This window comes from Salmo salar, chromosome 01, assembly GCF_965601325.2.
Source record: "Salmo salar chromosome 01, fSalSal1, whole genome shotgun sequence".
NCBI lineage: Eukaryota > Metazoa > Chordata > Actinopteri > Salmoniformes > Salmonidae > Salmo > Salmo salar.
Window position 1 is genome coordinate 172,777,978 of NC_138291.1, and position 22,989 is coordinate 172,800,966.

At 42.7% G+C, this 22,989-nt stretch overlaps 1 protein-coding gene and 1 long non-coding RNA gene across 2 annotated transcripts; both read right to left on the minus strand.

The window, feature by feature from the left end:
* Positions 1–1,101: 1,101 nt before the first annotated feature.
* On the minus strand, positions 1,102–5,217 carry phax (phosphorylated adaptor for RNA export). The gene is made up of 5 exons (XM_014144034.3): positions 4,979–5,217; positions 2,900–3,531; positions 2,604–2,724; positions 2,293–2,376; positions 1,102–2,133 (listed from the first exon to the last, which is right to left on the minus strand). The coding sequence occupies exons 1-5, from the start codon at positions 5,081–5,083 to the stop codon at positions 1,840–1,842; spliced, it is 1,236 nt and encodes a 411-aa protein (XP_013999509.2). The 5' UTR covers positions 5,084–5,217; the 3' UTR covers positions 1,102–1,839.
* A 2,415-nt stretch (positions 5,218–7,632) lies between these two features.
* Positions 7,633–10,687, minus strand: LOC123726337 (uncharacterized). Its single transcript, XR_006758664.2, has 3 exons — positions 9,071–10,687; positions 8,571–8,787; positions 7,633–8,128 (listed from the first exon to the last, which is right to left on the minus strand). It is a non-coding gene; the product is annotated as an uncharacterized LOC123726337 (long non-coding RNA).
* Positions 10,688–22,989: the final 12,302 nt, after the last annotated feature.

Genomic DNA, 22,989 nt, shown 5'->3' on the forward strand with positions numbered 1-22,989 from the left:
GAGGTTGGAATAATAATGTAGTAATGGCCTGTTAGTGTAAGAGCTGTTTGAAAAAGCCACCTGAAAGTTCTGCCTGTTTTGGTGGGAATTTTGGTGACATCACCAGGCAGTATATTAGTCAATAGACCAATAAGAGTTCCAAACCTCTCTGCCAATAACAGCTGGTTTTCCCCTCCCCACTCAGACCACTCCCAGACAGTCCTAGCGAAATTCTTGCTCGAGAAATTGCTCTTTGCTTAGAAGCTTTGTTTCTTTTTGACAATTTTTAATTGAAAACAATCACAGTAAGGTAATTGTTACCCAGAAATGATTTGATCAAAACAGTTGCTGTTTTGACTGAGTGCAGGTCAACATTGCACCGTGCTCTAGTGGAGAAAAGCTATTTGTTATAATACAGCCTGAAAATAAACTTCAGTATGTCGATTTGAATGAGAAACTGCCAATACGAATGTCGCCATGACAACATGGGAAACTGTCTGAGCCCTCTTGTACTGTGTCGAGAGTCCCTGCACCACAGCAAAGGGCTTCTATTCTGATTCAAAAAGCTGACAAAGGGGTTTGACAATGACGAAAATGATGCCTCATGAGAGCTCTTTTGTTGCCAATTTCGGTGTGTCTATTAAAATGTATGACGAAGTCTTTTGAATGGCTCAGGAGCGTTTACATGATTACTGTGAACTCCACCACCCATCATAAAATCACATTAGTATGAAAAGTAGGGGACCAAAAAAAGCATAATTTCCCATCCCATATCTGTTGCTGGCCAATCAATGACCACCACAGGGAAATATAACACACATCAGCCTGAATGGTGTACACTACCCATTCAGATGTGAAGAAATAAGACAAATCAAAATCATCATACTGTATTAAAGCAAAAGGTGGACAATGAATGAGTTTAATAATATTTTATATAAGGAATGTGTTAAAACACAGAAAACAGATTTTTTCGTAGATGTCTTGTCCAGAGACAGGGGAGAGCAATGGGTTAAAAACTGGAACAATTTAGTGATTTATCTCACAACACAACATAATCCGAACCCATCTCAACATAAACAAATGAAAAACAGACCAAAGGTCCTCTGAAGATGCATGCATTTTTCACAACACTCAAAACCACTGGCTTGTGATCAAAATAAAAAAAAAGGGTCAAACAAACTAATTTTATTTAAAGAAAAATCTCAAAACGAATTTGATCTTACTTCTAAGGATTGGTCTTAGTGCAGTTCCCCTGTACATGACAAACACTCAGATCCTGTTCAATCCAACTAGCGCAAACAAAAACACCCTATAAACATATACAGTAGATTGCCAGCTACAGTACTTGCTATCTGATTTTGCCATTCCTTTGGAGCGGTGCCACATTTCTTGCCTTACGTGCCATATTTCAATGTCATATTTTTACTTTACATTACATTTTAAATTGTGGACAAACAGAGCATTAGTAAAAAAGCCAAACTAAATCTTATGCTTTCCAGGATGCAAATATATGAGGGGTTGGTATCCATTTATGGAGAAAAACATTTTCTGTTGTTGAAATTATCAGTCAGGTGGTATCTGTGGTTAGTAACTAGCTGCTCTGTAAGCTCGTTACTAACGCTAACAAATCCTGATGCAAGCTTTGGTCTTCAACTGATTGATAAAGAGGACAACTTCATTTGTTAGACTAACATGAGGATGAAGGTCTAGTATTACATAGCGCTGTCGTGGACAGTAATTTACAGTGCATTCACCATTTTGTATCTGAGCAGCGTCCACCTGTCACAGTGGATGCCACAGCCTCATGGGACGTCCTCATTGGGACGTGCACAAGTTCAGACACTGGGCAGCCATTTTGGATCAAAAGACCTCCAGGTCGGCAGCGTTGTACACTACAGGTGTGTCCTCAGTGCCCATGGCAGGTTCTGGTTCCGGTTCCTGTTCCTGTTGGCCCTCCTCTTCGGCAACCACCTCTAGAGACTCCAAGGCCTCGTTGGTGTCGCTTGCGAACGTTTCTCTGGAGACGTCGTCGTGTTCCTGCAGGTTCAATGTGTTGATGGCCTGCTTCATCTTCTTGGCAACCACGTGTCGCCTTCGCTTCTGCGCTGACTTCTTGCCCTTGTACTCCTTCTGGGTTTCGTCGTAAAATATTTCCTATTTAGAAATGAAATGTTTACAGAAATGTGATTACTAAAAACGTAGTGTGTGCATATGGGGAGTACAGAAAAAAGATATGCCGACACTGATTCAGTGGGCGGGATTAGAGAAGTGCATGAAAAGCCACTTGATTTTACAGTCTCAAAAGTGTCATACCTTAAGGTGCTCACTAGAGATACTGGGAGTGTTCTTCAGCAAGTTGAGATACACCCCTCCAGGAGTCCGTCGCCTGCTGCCATCCTACAGTGAGGTGAACATATGAAATAATTTCACACAGACTTAACAAATGGTTACAGAACAGTCTAGCATAAAGGTACTAATTCAAATATGTTTTAGAAAGGCATGCAGTTACACAAGTGACGATTCATTGCGATAAGAATTGGGACATTATGGATATCATAACAGGAGTTGTCAATGAACTCAGCTGTATCGATCTCATATAAACTGAAACAAGAACAGATGCATACCATAATGTACACACCACCAGTTTCCTCAAGTGTGGCAGTCTCTCCAAGCAGTTCTATTGCTTTCTTCTTCCCAATGACTCTCACAATTCGCTCAATCAATTCCTTTTTGGGCTCTTGTAGCCTTGAGGGGAGAAAATGGATCCGCAAGTTAGTATGAGGTTATTGTACGACTGTGTGATATTGTTGACACTGTGGAAAGAAGAAAATAATGACATTTTATTTAGCCCGCATGGCAAGCCAAACATTTCATATGGCCAAATATGAAATAGCCAAGACATTCCAACCAACCAGCTCACCTGTGGGCTATCTCTTCAATCACCCTGTCGTCTGGGTCTTCCTCTGTGATCTCATACCGACCCTTGATGTCCATCTCAGCCCTGGGGCCCAGCCTCTCTTTGGCCGATCGCTTCCTCTTAAAATGGCCGCCCTCTTCGGCGGCCGGCCCGCCACGCTTCATGTACTCGTCCAGCTGAGTGTCCAACATGGCTACCTCGCCCGGCTCCTGTTCCTCCCTCTCCTTCTCCATGAGCTTGCGGGCCAGGACGTAGTTGTAGGTCTCCACCTGCCTGCTGGCCATGCTAATGGCACCATCCACACCAAGGAAATCCAGCTCAGCTTCCACTGCCTGCTGGGTCTGCTCCTGAACCACAGAGCCCCAGATGTTGTTGACTTTACGGCCGCCTGGTATGCTTGGGTTAGCCTGGGGGGCTCCGAAGTGGGGAGTGGGGACCGGGGCAGGTTGGGGAGCGTTGGAGCACTTCTGCCGCTTCCGCCTCCACACCGCTGCGTCCTCATCCGAGTCTGGTTCGCTATCGCTGGAGTCCACAGTTCTCATGGTGCTACGGTAGCTTGTGGATGACGGGGCTGTTTGTGGAAGGGCCCTACTCTGGAAAGACTGGCCACTGAAAACAGCAGCTGCTGCAGGCATCTAGGTGGTAAGAGAAGAGAAGACTGTCAGATCATTTTCAGATTTAATTATACAAGGCCATTTAAAAACCTCTTAAACATTAAGTCTGGTACGCCTGACTTTGAGCGGTTCTGGACTGGTTCCCACCTACATGTGTGTGTGTACAGGGCGCTCTGTGAAAGGCGCAAAATAAATTGTTGTGCACTCTGTGAATGCTCTGGTGGTCCCACTTCACATGGCATTCTCCTCTCTCATCTGACATGCAGTATGTGAAATCTGACACTTCACTTGCATAAGGAGTGACATGTCACATTTTCTGGCCTATCCAGACAAAGGATCGATTTCCTTTGCCTGTGAAACTAGCAGCTCCGCTTACAATACTGGATATGAAACAGTAGACCCTAGAGATTGCAGCAAAATCAGCAAATCTCACTGTGATATTCTCAGATGGATTTAGAGCTCTCAACATGAAAAATACCAAATCATTTTTTAGAATTGAAACAAGACCAATTTCTCTTCGTCACAGAGGGATGAATCGGTACTTAAAGCTGATGGTGTAATGAGTCAGCAGGCATTTGAATGGCGTCTCTGCTTCGCTCAGAGGACGCTGGGCAGAAAATGCTCTGTTGTAAGTTATATGAAATGGTGCTAAATTTGTATTTTACAGTTATAAGAAAGGTGAAATATTATAGTAAGTCCTTTCTAAATAGATGTCTAAACTATATTTAGAAAGCATTTCAAGCCCTATTCCCCCCACTTTGTGGAATAGGAAAACAATGTATGATTTTTCATATTTGTATCATTTGTACTGTGTACTGGAATCCTGAAAAGTGATTACCTCAGCAATTTATAGCTATTCATACCAGAAAGGTGTGATTTTAATATCTCTGGCAGTATAACTAGGTATTGTTTATGGCCCTCATGATAAATAATTACTTTGGGGTATATACATTTTTACATAAAATTGTACAGGTTTTAATACCAAAGTATTAGGCTCCTCTCATTACCGGTAGTTGACATGTATCTATCGTGGACAGATTCATGTGAAGTGACAATTTTGCAATAATTGTACTTCTAGATAACCAAGATTAGTCATTAGTTTAGTCATTGCCTAGTTAAATTTAAAAAAAATGTCATTAGATGACATGCAGCAGTCATAAATTAGCTTGAGTGTCCACACCATAGCAACGCAAGCTAGCTAGTTAGCAAAATGTAGCACACGCTTTCGATGCACTGGGACCACTGAGATTTGCAAAAAATATATAGTAATCTTTGTGGACAACGTGCTCCTCCAGCAAACTGTAACTAAAGACTGTTCTTCAATTTGTGCTGTAGCTACGTTGCAAAGCTAGCGTCGCGAACGTAGCTAGCTAGCTTTAACTAACGTTTGCTTCTATTCCCACGTTGGCAGAATCAAACAATCCATATTGTTAATGTTTAAGAACGTGTAATATAAGTATTTTCTTACCTGGGGTTTAACGTCAACTGTGGTTCCCATTTCTGAATCAGAGTTTGATCCAGAAATCTCTCCATCCTCCAAATCATCCATTGTATCTCTGTTAACACCCGCCATTTCTCCAGTCTTACTCGGAAGTAAATAAAAGTACCCACACTTACGTCACAACTTTTTTCCTCTTGGTAAATTATATTTAAATTCTTATAGTTTGTGATTCAAAAGCAAGACATGAACAATGCCCGTGTAAACATAGATTGTAGGTAGTTATATTTATTGAACTACAGTTTGCTGGTGTGTTCCTATACAAATGAACACTGAAAAATACTTAGCAGAGGACGGTTTCGATCCGTCGACCTCTAGTTATGGGCCCAGCAAGCTCCCGCTGCGCCACTCTGCTTTAAGTGAACCGTAGGTCAAATTGTATATGTCACATGCGCCGAATACAACAGGTGTAGACCTTACAGTGAAATGTTTACTTACAAGTCCTTAACCAACAATGCAGTTGTAATAAAATACCCCCCCAAATTAAGATAAGAATAACAAATGATTAAAGAGCAGCAGTAAATAACAATAGCGGGGCTATATACCAGGGGTACCAGTACAGAGTCAATGTGCGGGGACACCGTGTCGAGGTAGTATGTACATGTAGGTAGAGTTATTAAAGTGACTATGCATAGATAATAACTGAGAGTAGCAGCAGCGTTCCAAGCAGGGGGCATTGCAAATAGTCTGGGTAGCCATTTGATTAGCTGTTCAGGATTCTTATGGCTTGGGGGTAGAAGCTATTTAGGAGCCTCTTGGACCTAGACTTTGCGCTCCGGTACCGCTTTCCATGCGGCAGCAGAGAGAACAGTCTATGACTAGGGTTGCTGGAGGCTTTGACAATTTTTACGGCCTTCTGTGTAAAGTACGTAAGTAAAAATACTTTAAAGTACTATTTAAGTCGTTTTGGGGGGTATCTGTACTTTACTTTACTATTTATATTTTTGACAACTTTTACTTTTACTTCACTACATTCCTAAAGAAAATGATGTACTTTTTACTCCATACATTTTCTCTGACACCCAAAAGTAGTCATTACATTTTGAATGCTTAGCAGGACAGGAAAATGGTCCAATTGACGCACTTATCAAGAGAACATCCCTGGTCATCAGTACTGCCTGGCGGACTCACTAAACACACATGCTTAGTTTGTAAATGATGTCTGAGTGTTGGAGTGTGCCCCTGGAAATCCATAAATTACAAAAACAAGAAAATTGTGCTTTTGCTAGTTTGCTTAATATAAGACATTTGAAATTCTTTGTACTTTTACATTTACTTTTGATACTTAAGTATACACTACCGGTCAAACATTTTTCAAACACCTACTAATTCAAAGGTTTTTCTTTATTTGTACTATTTTCTACTAAGTAGAATAATAGTGAAGACATCAAAACTATGAAATAACACATATGGAATCTTGTAGCTATTTGAGATTCTTCAAATACTCCTTCGAGACTGTTGGAAAAGCATTCCAGGTGAAACTGGTTGAGAAAATGCCATGAGTATACAAAGCTGTCATCAAGGCAAAGGGTGGCTACTTTGAAGAATCTCAAATATAAAATAGATTTAGATTTGTTTAACACATTTTTGGTTACTCATGATTCCATATGTGTTATTTCATGGTTTTGATGTCTTCACTATTACTTCTACACTGTAGAAAATAGTAAAAATAAAGAAAAACCCTTGAATGAGTAGGTGCTCTAAAACCTTTGACCGGTAGTGCATTTAAAACAAAATACTTTTTGACTTTTACTCAAGTAGTATTTTACTGGGCGACTTTCACTTTTACTTGAGTAATTTTCTATTAAAGTATCTTTACCTTTACTCAAGTATGACAGTTGGGTACTTTTTCTACCACTGAGTGTTTGGAATACATTGAGCTCATTGACAAAACAGACCATGGGACACCTTTTCACATGGAGATGTATTTGTCAAAGGTTCATGGTGGGTCTGCTACAGCCTTTTGGGGGCCCTTAGCGAGATTTGGTTGATGAGTGACTGTAGATGACTGACTGGGGCTCTACTGCTTATGTGTCTTATGTCCTGGTTATAGTATTTATAAGTAGCAGCCATATCAGCCAGGGAAACGAATTGTTCTCACTTTTGGATAGAACGATTTTTCTGCCTGACTGTTAGGCTCTTTACCTGAATTGTTAGGATTTTCTTGTGATCACAACAAAACGGCTTATTTTGCTCAAATAAAGATGTAATTAAATTGTGTTTTTGAAAAGATGGGCCTGGCTGAGAATATAACATTCCGTTTTCTGCCTGAGTGTGGCACTGTTGGGCGCAATATTCTGCATTACCTTGTGACCAGAACAAAACTTCTTATTTTACTCAACTATAGATTGAAATAAATGGTGTTTCTTTTTTAAAAAATGGGCCTGGCTGACATGGACTGTTTCCTCACCTTATTCTTGTTGTGGTTATCCATGGTGGTTGAAATTTGACCAGGCAACAGGAGGTGAAAACGAAACAAGTACTGAAGCATACGACTTCTTATTCTACTCATCTAGAGATTTAAATACATTTAAATAGTGTTTCTTTGAAAAGATGGGCCTTGCCGCCTGGCTGACATGCAAAATTCTGTACATTAAGGAGAAAGGATCCACAGACACAGAGGCTGATTATCTTTCTGCACATCTCTTTATTTGCAATGCTGGCTGCCGTGGTTATTATATCATACGGTTATTATTATTATTAAGACATGCAAAAACACTGAGTGTACAAAACATTTAAAACATCACATAGACTGACCAGGTGAATCAAGGTGAAAGCTATGATCCCTTACTGATGTCACTTGTTAAATCCACTTCAAATCAGTGTAGATAAAGGAGAAGAGACAGGTTAAAGAATGATTTTTGAGCCTTGAGACAATTAAGACATGGATTGTGTATGTGTGCTATTCAGAGGGTGAATGGGCAAAACATTTAAGTGCCTTTGAACAGGGTATGGTAGTAGGTGCCAGGCACAGCGGTTTGTGTCAAGAACTGCCACGCTGCTTGGTTTTTCACGCTCAACAGTTTCCCGTGTGTATCAAGAATGGTCCACCACCCAAAGGACATCCAGCCAACTTGACACAACTGTGGGAAGCATTGGAGACAACATGGGGAAGTATCCCTGTGTGGGGGGGGGGATACTCAATATAAGGAATGTGTTCATAAAGTTTGATATACTCAGTGTATACAGAAAAGATGTGTTCAGATACAGTTGGTCTGTTGTGCCACCAAGGACCATTCTTGCAAAACTACAGGAGACCCCAATGAGTCAGGAGAACTTCCCCTCGTAAAAATCTGACTTTCAGTGCCAGATTTATTGAAACTGTAATTCAATGGGTTATAATGTACAAGCTGCCCAATACGATAGTCACAGATTCTTACCGAACTTACTGTGCATATCGATGCAAACTGACAATGAAATGATGCATACTTAAATGGAATAAACATATTGGTAGTTACATTTGGCTTAATTGTTATGCTTTAAGCCACACATAGGCCTATACACAAGCAGAGCCTATGTTCCGTTATTTTGGTCAAACTTGGGCATTAGTAAACATAGTTACCTTTCTCAGACAGTGTAGATCACCTCTAACTGCTCGAAAAGACACTTGCATATGACAACAACAAAAAATGCTGTTCATACCCAGCCTCATCAATTGAGAAATACATTTTAAATGCTGTTCTTCCCGGCCTTATCAATTGAAAAATACATTTAAAATGCTGTTCTTCCCCAGCCACAAAAACGACAAATGTTGGTCCGCAGCTTCATCAATGGGTTGCCTGAAACAGATTCAGAATTGTGGCTTCATTAATTAATTATACATTATATTGCTGACAATAAAATAACAATCGGTGCACAACAACAAGTACTCACGGCTCACTCTGACCTACAAAACATAGAGAATGGGACACTGAAGGTCAAGCCACACATGCAATGTGGAACCATCGGTGGCAGCTGACAGAAAAAAGGGCCATATAAAAACATGTGTACGTGAGTCATATCTATATAGGAGACTATTAATATACAGTGTTACTGAAATAGGTTGTTTTAAGGTAATCTTACCCATATAGTTTCTGTTGTTCCATCAGGTGTGGTTCTTTTTTCACACACTCTGCACAGTCTGTTGATGTTCTGTGGAGAGAGGCATATTTAAATGCATTTGTCAATGATTAGAACGTCAAGTGCAGGGCTATTTCAGGGAACATTTGGTCCAGGTGTTCCATTTGTGTAGAGAAATACATGTTTTCACCTCGTAGAAGGTACTCTGCAAACTGACAAAATAAATCTGAAATTTGGCATTCAATTCACACTGTGGCAGTAACTAGGACCAGTCTAAAACACACTATTACAGGAACAGTACCTTTACAGGAGAATGATCAAAGTCATGTCTCCAATGTCCACCTACTTTGCACATGAATGCTCCACATGAATGGTAATCTGGCTGATAGGGGTGTGAGACCTTGAGACCTTTCCACCTAGGGACTTTGCAGCCTTGCATTTCCATAAACTGCTTAAAATCACAAGAGCAGCATTTGCCACGGTTGCCTAATGAGGTTGAAAATGACCCATAGCTTTGTAAGAAAAGTTAAAGACTACATTAACTTACTTTGTTTTGGCTGTCCATGCTTTGCTTTCCCTCTGCTCCCCCTATGCATATAGTTTAGGTAGGTCACCTCCTGCTCTTTTAGTTACAAAACCTTTTCAAATAATATACACAGGTTACTTCAAGTACAAACGTATTAGACATTTTTACAGTAAGATACTTACCACCAACCTCCAGTGCTTACTGTAGCAGACAGGCCCCAACAGGAGATCATGCAACTACTCTCTTCTCCTTCCCCCCTTCTGACACAATTTAGAATGTCAGCCCATCACTTCAAGCTCAACCTCAACAAAATGGAGCCACTCTTCATCCCAGGTTCATCATGGTTGACAACTCCACAGTGTCCCCCTCCCAGAGTGCAAAGAACCTTGGCATGACCCTGGACAACACCCTGTTGGTCTCTGCAAACATTAAAGCAGTGATTCACTCCTGTAGGTTCCTGCTTTACAACATCCGTAGAGTACGACCTCGCGGCTCAGGTCCTAATTCAGGCAATTGTCATTCCGTGTCTAGACTACTGCAACTCTCTGTTGGCTGGGCTCCTCGCTTGTGCCGTCAAACTTCAACTTATCCAGAATGCCGCAGCACGCCTGGTGTTCAACCTTCCAACGTTCTCCTATGTCACCCCACTCCTCAACACACTCCACTGGCTTCCAGTCAAAGCACACATCTTCAAGACCCTGGTGCTTGCCTACGAACCAGCAAGGGGAACTGCACCTGCTTACCTTCAGGCTATGCTCAAACCCTACATCCCAACCCGAGCACTGCGTTCCGCCACCTCTGGCCTGTTGTCCCTCCCACCTTAGCCCAGTCAAAGCTCTTCTCTGTCCTGGCACCCCAATGATGGAACAAGCATCCCCCTAAAGTCAAGACAGTGGAGTCCCTGCCCATCTTTTGAAAAGATCTTAAACTCTACCTCTTAAATAACTGTCATGGGTTCTATGGGAGTTATATTTGTTGAGTGAAAATACCTACCTTGCTCTCAAGATACCTGTCTGGTGCCAGCTGCTCAATGTCCCAGGCGATATATTGTAGGGCCCAATCCTGCTACATAGCAGGCCCCCACAATTCCCTTCCAAACCCTATATGAAACAGAATGATCAGTGTCAACTCATTGATGTGGAAGTCAAGATGAGTCAATAAATTATTTACTTTGAAAAACTCACTCCTCATGGTTGACCTCACATGAACCACCATATCCTCCTCTTAATAGGAGGATTCAGGGGGTTGTGAGGAAGGGAAATCTATTGTGAAAACAGGGACTGGTGGGCAAGTGGAGACAGGAGGGCCGGAGGGGGAGGTGGTCCCGAGGAGACAGGCGGGACGTAGGGGAGAGGAAGGCCGGGAGGTGGACTAGCCGAGACCAGGAGGCACCAGAGTTTCCGAGGAATCTTCTCCTCTTCCACCTGAAACGGCACTAGATGGTCCAGGTTTATCTTGGGGAAGAGCTGCCTATCCAAATCCTTCCTGATGTCAACACTCTTCCCCTCAATGTTTGTGACTGTGTATGGGCCCAGGTTTTCCATCTCCAGTTTGCATCCTTTCCTCTGATGGCTCTTGATGTTTCTTCATAGGACCTTGTCGCCGACCTTAAAAACAACATAGTCCCCTTCAGCTAGTTTTTGCATCCTCGTTTTCTCCTGGGCTTTTGCCACATTTCTGAGAAAAATTGCAGTAATCTCCTCAGCCTTTCATAGACTCTCCTCGGCCAGGATGTCTTCAAAGCCTGACACACACCTATTAAGCAAGGAAAAGTCAAAACAAGCCACAGAAAGGTTTACTAGACACTAACAGAAATAGCTGAAATACTGTAGGAGTTCAAGATCACTGACCTCCTGAAATATGCAAGGTATCTCGCCTCTTTCCCAAAGAGGAGGAAGGACAGAGAGTACCCATTTGTCATCTGCTTCTTGGCCCTCAGCCCAAACATTATGGACTATAAAAAATTTGCGGAGGGTCCTGAAAATACAAGTGCTATTGTTGGACAGCTGATAGACATGGTAAAGGCCAGATTGTACACCTCAATATTTAAAATATCGAGCAGTTTGTCACTGTATCCAGTCTTAGTACCTACCTTTGAATGGTTTCATTCAGACGCTCCACCAACCCATTCATTTGAGGGTGATATGGCGGGCAAAAGCTCATTTGGATGCAAGTGTGGCACACAATGTCGTGTTTATCTGTGCATTTTCAGAGGAGAAAGTGCAATTATAAAAGTTATAACATTATTATAACATAATTATAACACTAATCCACATAATTGCATCACCATATGTCTTGTGCTTTCCCCAAATAATCATATTTCCATAATCATATCTTAAACTACATGCGGTAATCATGTGAAATTCTGAAACCTACATCACTAGCGAATTCGCACCCCTGATCCGTAAGCATCCGCATTGGAGCAACGAATTTATAAAACCAGGTGACAATGCACACTGACACCTCTTCTGCAGACTTCATCTTCACAGAGAATGCCTCACTACACCTGGTGAAGTAATCCACCATTGTGCAGATGTAGTCACCACTGTTGGGTACAAGTGGCTCCAAAAGGTCCATTCCCAATCCCACCGACTCCCAAGGTTCTGAGGTAATTCATACTGCCTTAATAACTGACGGCCAGTGTTGAGATTTATCGCCTTTAAATCATTGACATTGTCAACTCCATCATTTTAATTGTGCCTTTTTTGAATAAAGACTCCAGATTTTCACAGTTATAATTCATTTCCTGAATGGCACAACCAGATGAGGACTAGACACTACTCAGAGCCTGGTTCCTCTTTTGGTTTCTTCCTAGTTTTCTGCCTTCTAGGCAGTCACTGTGCTTCTGCCTCTGCATTGCTTTATTTTGGGGGTTTTAGGCCAGGTATCTAGAAAGCACCTAGTGACAACTGCCGATGTAAAATGGGCTTTAATTAAAACACAAATTTGAATGGAAAGGATTGATTTAGCTCTATTAGGATTAGGTCTCCATATGCACCAGACACATCACCTGTAAATTCATTGTTGTGAGTATTATTATCACACAGTTAAAAAGCACTTTTTGTTTGAGTGATTATCAAATGTAATGCCATATAAAGGTGTTGAATCAATGGCTCATACATTTGGGTAACAAACAAAAAAACAGCTGTGGAAATCCACAAATATAGAATTTGTCACCTCAGGTGTTCTGACCAGGTGTGGAGAGTCTTTGATCTGGGTGCACTTGCAATGAAGATCTCCATCTGTTGAAAGTAGATATTTGATAGGTTCCCTGAACACCCGTGGGTAATTTCCACACAAAGTATGTTTATGGATATTACTGGGCATGGCTAATCGGGATGCAAATGATCTTACCCTTCATCTCAAAGGTTTTATCCCTCTGTGTAAAGGCAAACCGTTCTGTTTTAGTTGCATTGTCCTGCTATCTGCTGTGGACTTTAAAGTAAAAAAAGGGGAGAGACTGTAATTGATGTAGTAGATCACTTTTCCTGTCAATGACTTTATTTGATCAACTTTATTTTGTGTACGTGTGTCCCTTTTTGAATATTTAATTAAACCTTCATTCAACCAAGAAATCCTTATTTTCATTGATGGAATTTTCAACAGACTGAACAGTCATGTACCAATGAGCAGAGGTGGGGAAAGTACTCAAAAGTCATACTTGAGTAAAAGTAAAGATACTTTAATATAAAACGACTCAAGTAAAAGTGAATGTAACCCAGTGAAATACTACTTGAAAAAAAGTCTAAAATATCCGATTTTAAATGTACTTAAGTACAGTGGTGGAAAAAGTACTACATTTTCATACTTGAGTAAAAGTACAAAGTAAAAGTAAATGCTATACATAAAATTCCTTATATTTAGCAAACCAGACAGCACAATTTCCATTTGTATTACTTTTTTTGACAGACAGGGCCATACTCCAACACTCAAACAAAATTTACGAAGGAAGCATTTATGTTTAGTGAGTCCACCAGATGTGAGGCAGTAGAAATGACCAGGGACGTTCTCTTTAAGTGTGTGAATTTGACCTTTTTCCTGTACTGCTAAGCACTCAAATTGTAAGTAGTACTTTTGGGTGTCAGGCAAAATGTATGGAGTAAAATGTACATAATTCTCATTAGGAATGAAGTGAAGTAAAAGTAGTGAAAAATATAGATAGTAAAGGTACCCTAGAAAACTACTTAAGTAATACTTCAAAGTATTTTTACTTAAATACTTTACACTACTGCCAATGAGATGAATTAGTTGCATTGCAGTTGTGTGTGGTGTTGTTGCCATTCAGCCTCATCTAGCCCTGGTATGGAATAACTGATAACTGACAAAATAGCTCAGCCGTAGGAAATCTTTGGGGAAAGAAGTCACAATTGCAGTTTGCATGACATCTAACAATGTCTTCATTATGTCTTAATTTAAAAATTAAAGCACAGTCTTCCTTTATTCACCATTTCATTAAGGAAAGAGCAATACCAGTATTAATGGCCAGCAGGCTCTGAATATCCATAATGACTACAGAGAAAGTACTAACACTTCAAGACCCTATGGTCTGATGGCTTTTTATAAAGCAACAGGCAGGTAGCAGGTAGCAGGTAGAGCGGGCCAGCTGGGATTGTGCCAGGCACGTCCAGATGTCAGGGCAGGGTTTCCTCAGTCACAGTCCAAGAGCCTCAGGCCCTCCGGAAGAGAAGACAGAGAAAGAGAAAAGACAAGGGTTAGTGACACCATGGCTAAAACCATAGGACACCACATTCACTGGGGGTAGAGAATAATCAATAGTATTGCTGTGGACACTGGATAATCTGACTAACACACACCTGTTGTGATACTGTAGGCCTACTTCTGTTACTTTTCTGAGTCAATTCAGTTAGCACTCAATGTCCTGCGTTAGTGTTAACCATGGCAGCCAGCATTGTAAATAAAGGCATGTGCAGAAAGGTAATCAGCCTCTGTGTCTGTGGATCGTTTCTCCTTAATGTTTGTTTTCATGTCAGCCAGGCCAATCTTTTTAAAGAAACACCATTCATTTAAATCTCTAGTTGAGTAAAATAAGTTGTTTTGTTATGGCCACAAGATAATGTAAAGAATGCGCCCAACAGCGCCACACTCAGGTAGAAAACGGAATGTTATATTCTCAGCCAGGCCTATCTTTTAAACAACTTCTTACTGACACCAATCCCGTAAGCGGGATCGAGTTTGTGAAAAATCAGAGCGCCACATTCAAAACCACAAATCTAATAATTTCAATTTCTCAAACATAGGACTATGTTACACCATTTTATAGATGCACTTCTCCTGAATCGAACCACGTTGTCCGATTTCAAAAAGGCTTTACAGCGAAAGCAAAACATTACATTATGTTAGGAGAGTACATTGACACAAATAACCACACAGCCATTTTCAAAGCAACTACATGCATCACAAAAACCCAAAACACAGCTAAATGAAGCACTAACCTTTGACGATCTTCATCAGATGACACTCCTAGGACATCATGTTCCCCAAACATGCATTTTTTGTTCGATAAAGTTCATATTTATATATAAAAACAGCATTTTACATTGGCGCGTGATGTTCAGAAAACATTCTGCCTCCAATACTGCCGGTGAATCAGCACTACAATTTACAAAAATACTCGTCATAAACGTTGATAAAATATTAAACTGTCATTCAAAGAATTATAGATGAACATCTCCTTTATGCAACCGCATTGACAGATTTCAAAATAACTTTACTGGGAAAGCACACTTTGCAATACACTAGGCAATACAGATAGCTGCCATTTTGGAGTCATCTAAAATATTAAATAGCATTACAAATATTCACTTACCTTTGATGATCTTCATCAGAAGGCACTTCCAGGAATCCCAGGTCGACGGTAAATGTTGTTTTGTTCGATAAAGTCCATAATTTATGTCCAAATAGCTCCTTGTTGTTCTCGTGTTCAGTTTAGCTACTCCAAATGTAGGAAGCGCAACGAAAATTTCACGCCGAAAAGTAAAAGAAAAAATCTATTTACGTTCGTTCAAACATGTCAAACGTTGTAAAGCATCAATCTTTAGGGCCTTTAGAACATGAAAATTCAGTAATATTCCAACCGGATGGTTCCAGTGTCTTGAAAAACGTTTTGGAACAGAGCTACCTCCTCATGTGAATGCGCGCCAATGAACTGATGTCCTTCCCTGGGTCTACATCTTCCCAGCCTTCTCATTCGGTCTCTGTTCATCGTAGACGCCTCAAACAACTTTCTAAAGACTGTTGACATCTAGTGGAAGCCTTAGGAAGTGCACAATGATTACTACGTCACTGTGAGTTCGATAGGCAATGCCATGAAAAGAGTCCACGCATCAGATTTCCACTTCCTGGTAGGATTTTCCGTCAGGTTTTTGCCTGCCATATGAGTTCTGTTATACTCACAGACATCATTCAAACAGTTTTAGAAACTTCAGAGTGTTTTCTATTCAAATCCAATAATAATATGCATATCCTAGCTTCTGAGTTTGAGTAGGAGGCAGTTTAATATGGGCACGTATTTCATCCGAATGTGAAAATACTGCCCCCTATCCTGAAGGGGTCACTAATTAAAGAAAACACAATTTAATTAAATCTTTATTTGAGCAAAATAAGTAGTTTTGTAGTGATCACAAGTAAATCCTAACAATTCAGGTAACTAAAATATGAATGTTCTATCATAAAGTGAAAACAATTAGTTTCCCTGGCTGATATTTTTATTTTTTATTTCACCTTTATTTAACCAGGTAGGCCAGTAGTTCTCATTTACAACTGCGACCTGGCCAAGATAAAGCAAAGCAGTGAGACAAAAACAACACAGAGTTACACATAAACAAACATACAGTCAATAACACAATAGAAACATCTATGTACAGTGTGTGCAAATGTAGAAGAGTAGGGAGGTAAGGCAATAAATAGGCCATAGAGGTGAAATAATTACAATTTAGCATTAACACTGGAGTGATAGATGTGCAGATGATGTGCAAGTAGAGATCCTGGGGTGCAAAGGAGCAAGAGGATAAATAACAATATGGGGATGAGGTAGTGGGGTGTGCTATTTACAGATTGGCTGTGTACAGGTACAGTGGTCGGTAAGCTGCTCTGACAGCTGATGCTTAAAGTTAGTGAGGGAGATATGAGTCTCCAGCTTCAGTGATTTTTGCAATTCATTCCATTAATTGGCAGCAGAGAACTGGAAGGAAAGGTGGCCAAAGGAAGTGTTGGCTTTGGGGATGACAAGTGAAATATACCTGCTGGTGCGCGTGCTACAGGTGGGTGTTGCTATGGTGGCCAGTGAGCTGAGATAAGGTGGGGCGTTACCTAGCAAAGACTTATAGATGACCTGGAGACAGGGGGTTTGGCGACGAATATGTAGTGAGGGCCAGCCAATGAGAGCATACAGGTCGCAGTGGTGGGTAGTATATGGGGCTTTGGTAACAAAACGGATGGCACTGTGACAGACTACATCCAGTTTGCTGAGTAGAGTGTTGGAGGCTATTTTGTAAATGACATCGCCGAAGTCAAGGATCGGTAGGATAGTCAGTTTTACGAGGGTATGGCTGCTACTTAGAAATACTATAACAGTAAATGAATAGATGACATTCACTGATATAAACCTGTCTCCAATATAAATCGCATAGTTTACATAAAATCACCGCGGACCTTTGACAAATAAATCTCAGTGTGAAAAGGCGTCCTATGGTCTGTTTTGTCAACGAGCTCAATGTATTCCAAACACTGGTGACAATCAGATGACCCAATGTCACGCTCGTCGTCGAACTGGAAGTATACTCGGACCAATGTGCAGTGTGATCTGGGTTCCACATATTTTATTTAAGTGATACGCACAAAACAATAAAGAATAAACGATACGTGAAGCACAAGCAGTGCTCATAGGCAACTACACAGAAACAAGATCCCACAAAACACAGTGGGGAAATGGCTGCCTAAATATGATCCCCAACCAGAGACAACGATAAACAGCTGCCTCTGATAGGCAGCCATTTCCCCACTGTGTTTTGTGGGATCTTGTTTCTGTGGCATCAGGCCTCCAGTGCACCTCCCCAGTCCAGTGCGCTTCCCCAGTCCGGTACGTCCTGTGCCTGCTCCCCGCACTCGTCCTGAAGTGCGTGTCACCAGTCCGGTGCTCTCTGCACTGGCTCTGCGCAATGGGCCTCCAGTGCGCATTCAAAGTCCAGAGCTTCTGGCGACGGTCCACAGTCCAGAGCTTCCGGCGACGGTCCCCAGTCCGGAGCTTCCGGCGACGGTTCACAGTCCGGAACCTCCTGCGACGGTTCACAGTCCGGAACCTCCTGCGACGGTTCACAGTCCGGAACCTCCTGCGACGGTCCACAGCCCGGAACCTCCTGCGACGGTCCACAGCCCGGAACCTCCTGCGACGGTCCACAGCCCGGAACCTCCTGCGACGGTCCACAGCCCGGAACCTCCTGCGACGGTCCACAGCCCGGAACCTCCTGCGACGGTCCACAGTCCGGAACCTCCTGCGACGGTCCACAGTCCGGAACCTCCTGCGACGGTCCACAGTCCGGAACCTCCTACGACGGTCCACAGTCCGGAACCTCCTACGACGGTCCACAGTCCGGAACCTCCTACGACAGTCCACAGGCCGGAGCCCTCCTTTGCGCCGGTGCCCAGTCCAGGCACGGTGTCCAGTCCAGCTCCAAGGCCGGAGTCTTCCTCTGTGCCGGTGCCCAGTCCAGGCACGGCGTCCAGTCCAGCTCCAAGGCCGGAGTCTTCCTCTGCGCCGGTGCCCAGTCCAGGCACGGCGTCCAGGAACGGCGTCCAGTCCCGCTCCATGGCAGGAGCCTTCCTCTGCGCCGATGTCCAGTCCAGGCACGGCGTCCAGTCCTGCTCCGTGGCTGGAGCCTTCCTCTGCGCCGGTGCCCAGTCCAGGCACGGCGGCCAACTCAGCTCCATGGCCAGAGCCTTCCTCGGCGCCAGTGCCCAGTCCAGGTACGGCGTTCTACCCGGCTCCATGGCCGGACCCGTGGTCTGGGTGGGGGCAAAGTTCCGCATCAGACCCGCCACCGATGCTGGCGGCTCCGCGAGCGGGTACTTCGCCACGCACCTGAGCCGCCTGCGACGGTCCACAGTCCGGAACCTCCTGCGACGGTCCACAGTCCGGAACCTCCTGCGACGGTCCACAGGCCGGAGCCCTCCTTTGCGCCGGTGCACAGTCCAGGCACGGCGTCCAGTCCAGCTCCAAGGCCAGAGCCTTCCTCTGTGCCGATGCCCAGTCCAGGCACGGTGTCCAGTCCAGCTCCAAGGATAGAGTCTTCCTCTGCGCCAGTGCCCAGTCCAGGCACGGCGTCCAGTCCCGCTCAATGGCAGGACGCCACCGATGCAGGCGGATCCGCGAGCGGAGTGGGTACTTCACCCCGCACCGGAGCTGCCACCGACGCTAGATGCCCACCCGGACCCTCCTCTATTGAGTCAGGTTTTGCGTCCGGAGTCCGCACCTTTGGGGGGGTGTACTGTCACGTCCTGACCATAGAGAGCCTTTTTATTCTCTATTTTGGTTAGGTCGGGGTGTGACTAGGGTGGGTGATCTAGTGTGTTTATTTCTAGGTTGGCCTGGTATGGTTCCCAATCAGAGGCAGCTGTTTATCATTGTCTCTGATTGGGGATCATATTTAGGCAGCCATTTCCCCACTGTGTTTTGTGGGATCTTGTTTTTGTGTAGTTGCCTCCAGACGTCCTATTTCATTAATTCTTTATTGGGTTTTTTTGTGTGAGTTTCATTGATTAAACATGTGGAACTCTACGTACGCTGCGCCTTGGTCCAGTTCTTACGACGATCTTGACACCCAATGATTTAGGTTGCCTAATAAACGATGCCCCCATCTGGTATGTTGTTGTTTCGTTTTACTACCCACATATACACTATATCACCCACCCTATATATATATATATATATATATATCATAAAAGTATATATATAAAAGTATGTGGACAGTAACCTTCAAATTAGTGGATTCAGCTATTTCTGCTACACCCGTTGCTGACAAGTGCATAAAATCAAGCACACAGCCACGCAATCTCCATAGACAAACATTGGCTGTAGAATGGCCTTACTGAAGATTTCAGTGACTTTCAACGTGGCACTGTCATAGGATGCCACCTTTCCAACAAGTCAGTTCTTTATATTTCTGCCCTGCTAGAGCTGCCTCGGTCAACTGTAAGTGCTGTTATTGTGAAGTGGAAACGTCTAGGAGCAACAATGACTCAGCCGCAAAGTGGTAGGCCACACAAGCTCACAGAACAGGACCGCCGAGTGCTGAAGCGCATAGCACATAAAAATCATCTGTCCTCGGTTGCAACACTCACTACCGAGTTCCTAACTGCCTCTGGAAACAACGTCAGCACAAGAACTGTTTGTCGGGAGCTTCATGAAATGGGTTTCCATGGCCGAGCAGCCGTACATAAGCCTAAGATCACCATGCGCAATGCCAAGTGTCGGCTGGATTTTTTTTACCTTTATTTAACTAGGCATGTCAGTTAAGAACAAATTCTTATTTACAATGACAGCCTACACCGGCCAAACCCCGACAACGCTGGGCCAATTGTGCGCTGCCCTATGGGACTCCCAATCACGGCCTGGAATCGAACCAGGGTTGATGTTAAGCTTGTCGCCATTGGACTCTGGAGCAATGAAAAAGCGTTCTCTGGAGTGATGAATCATGCTTCACCATCTGGCAGTCCGACGGACAAATCTGGGTTTTGCGGATACGAAGAGAACGCTGCCTGCCCCAATGCATAGTGCCAACTGTAAAGTTTGGTGGAGGAGGAATAATGGTTTGGGGCTGTTTTTCATGGTTCAGGCTCGGCCCCTTAGTTCCAGTGAAGGGAAATCTTAACGCTACAGCATACAATGACATTCTGGACGATTCTGTGCTTCCAACAGACCTTTTCCTGTTTCAGCATGACAATGCTCCGTGCACAAAGCGAGGGTCATAGAGAAATGGTTTGTTGAGATCGGTGTGGAAGAACTTGACCGGCCTGCACAGAGCCCTGACCTCAACCCCACCGAACACCTTTGGGATGAATTGGAACGCCGACTGCGAGACAGGCCTAATCGCCCAACATCAGCGCCCGACCTCACTAATGCTCTTGTGGCTGAATGGAAGCAAGTCCCCGACAGCAATGTTCCAACATCTAGTGGAAAGCCTTCCCAGAAGAGTGGAGGCTGTTATAGCTGCAAAGGGGGGACCATCTCCATATTAATGCCCATGATTTTGGAATTAGATGTTTGTCGAGCAGGTGTCCACATACTTTGGTCATGGTCATTGGTAGTTAAGTCAAAATTAACTGCAATACACTGGTCTCATAGCTGGCTGGCTGCAACCTCTCGTTTTACACTCAATCGAATCAAATCAATCAATCAATCAAATGTATTTCTAAAGCCCTTATTACATAAGCTGATGTCACAAAGTGACACCCACCCATCCACCCCGACTAACCACCCTACTTTAATTTTTGCCTTAAGTAACCATCTGTCCAAATGTAACCATACCAAATGTTGAACATATAACAATTTGAGTGTCCCGGATTTACATTTACTATATTACGTCTAGTCTATGAGACCAGGCTGATATATTAGCATAACTTGGCTACACAGAACCATGGCTCTCCAACTGAGGCGGGGCTTACTGAGTGCTCTTTGAAATAGGCGCTGGTAATGCTGAATTCCAACCAAGAGTCCAGGGTTCTTGTCTAAAAGCACGATTTTGACTGCTCATACAGTTCTGCTTCAGTACTCTGGCTTAACTGACACCCGGAACAGAAAGACAATTTCCATACACAGCCACATAGGGAAGTCAGATTTGAACATTCGTAATAAGACACTTTAATCATCACCGCTGTGCACAAAACATCCATTTAATTATTCAAATAATTGTCGCTTTTCCCCCCCCCCATCACTCACAGCGGAAGATATTAACATAGTTTCTAAACCCAGAGGAGCAACATCATGAGACTTCTGGAACGCTTGGGAAACAGACCAAACAGACCAGGTGTGGGTACGCGTACCAGTAAAACATGAGCCTATCACAATAAGAAATAAAACATGTAAAGAAAACTATAGGCTATTACACAATTTGTAATCATTACCACACGTCAGAGGCATAAAAATAATTGAATGGACTTAAACGGGTGGTAAAGCCTACGTTCCCCAAAATGTGATGTGGTTCAACATGACATCGCCTACAAGTGTGATCGTGGTTTTCTATTGAGAAACAGTTTCTGTTTATCCTCATACTGGAAAGGGAAAGGGGGATACCTAGTCAGTTGTACAACTGAATGCATTAAACTGAAATGTGTCTTCCGCATTAAACCCAACTCCTCTGAATCAGAGAGGTGCGGGGGGCTGCCATAATCGACATCCACGTCTTCGGCGCCCGGGGAACTGGACTGTCTTTGTTGACATTTTATATTCATCCAATGTCTGCCATGTTTTTGGATGAACTCAGTCCGGCTTTTAAACTTACTCTTGAAAGTTATGATAGTAGAATGCACATTGTGTCATTTTGAAATTGGTTAGTGCCTCATCAGTTCCTATGTTAGTCATTGCATACCTTAAATAACTATTTATAACTTGTCAGAAAAGTCCAGACCAACTAGCCCATGTCAGCTCACATTTTTTTATTTCGTTTTCTTTTTCTCCCATAGATATTGTTGTAATTTTTTTGTCACTCAAATATCACATGAATAGACATTAGACATGGCAAAATGTTTAGAATTGCAAGAGAATTTGCTTCAAACGGTCAACATTTTCTTTGCACCCCATGACAAAATATGTAGAATTGCAGCAAATAAGCTAAGTTCTCTCCACCAAGAAGTGGGGTGTGAACAGTTTGTGTCATGAATAGGTAGGGAGGGGCGAGGGGGGTCCTGGAAATCTAGAGTCCTAGGGACATCCTTACCCCCCATTGAAGTTGAAATGTTAAATAGTTAAGGCAAGGGTTGCGGTAAGGATTAAGGTAAGGGGGGTGGTGGAAAAAGTACCAAATTGTCATACTTAGTCATACATAGTAAAATTAAAATAAAGATACCTTAATAGAAAACTTACTCAAGTAGAAGTGAAAGTCACCCAGTAAAAGTCTCAAAGTATTTGGATTTAAATATACTTAAGTATCAAAAGTAAATAAATTGCTAAAATATACTTAAGTATTAAAAGTAAAAGTATTAATCAATTCAAATGTCTTAATATTAAGCAAAACAGACACAAATATTTTCTTGTTTGTTATTTATTCACGGATAGCTAGGGGCATGCTCCAACACTCAGACATAATTTACAAATGAAGCATTTGTGTTTAGTGAGTCAGTCAAATCAGAGGCAGTAGGGCTGACCAGGGATGTTCTCTTGATA

Bases quoted from the DNA above. Each gene is read 5' to 3' on its own strand.
- phax (XM_014144034.3), bottom strand. From the start codon at position 5,083: ATGGCGGGTGTTAACAGAGATACAATGGATGATTTGGAGGATGGAGAG. The intron at 2,377-2,603 runs GTATGCATCTGT...ACCTCACTGTAG, and splicing joins CTGGTGGTGTGTACATTATG to GATGGCAGCAGGCGACGGAC. The intron at 2,134-2,292 runs GTATGACACTTT...ATTTCTAAATAG, and splicing joins TCTCTAGTGAGCACCTTAAG to GAAATATTTTACGACGAAAC.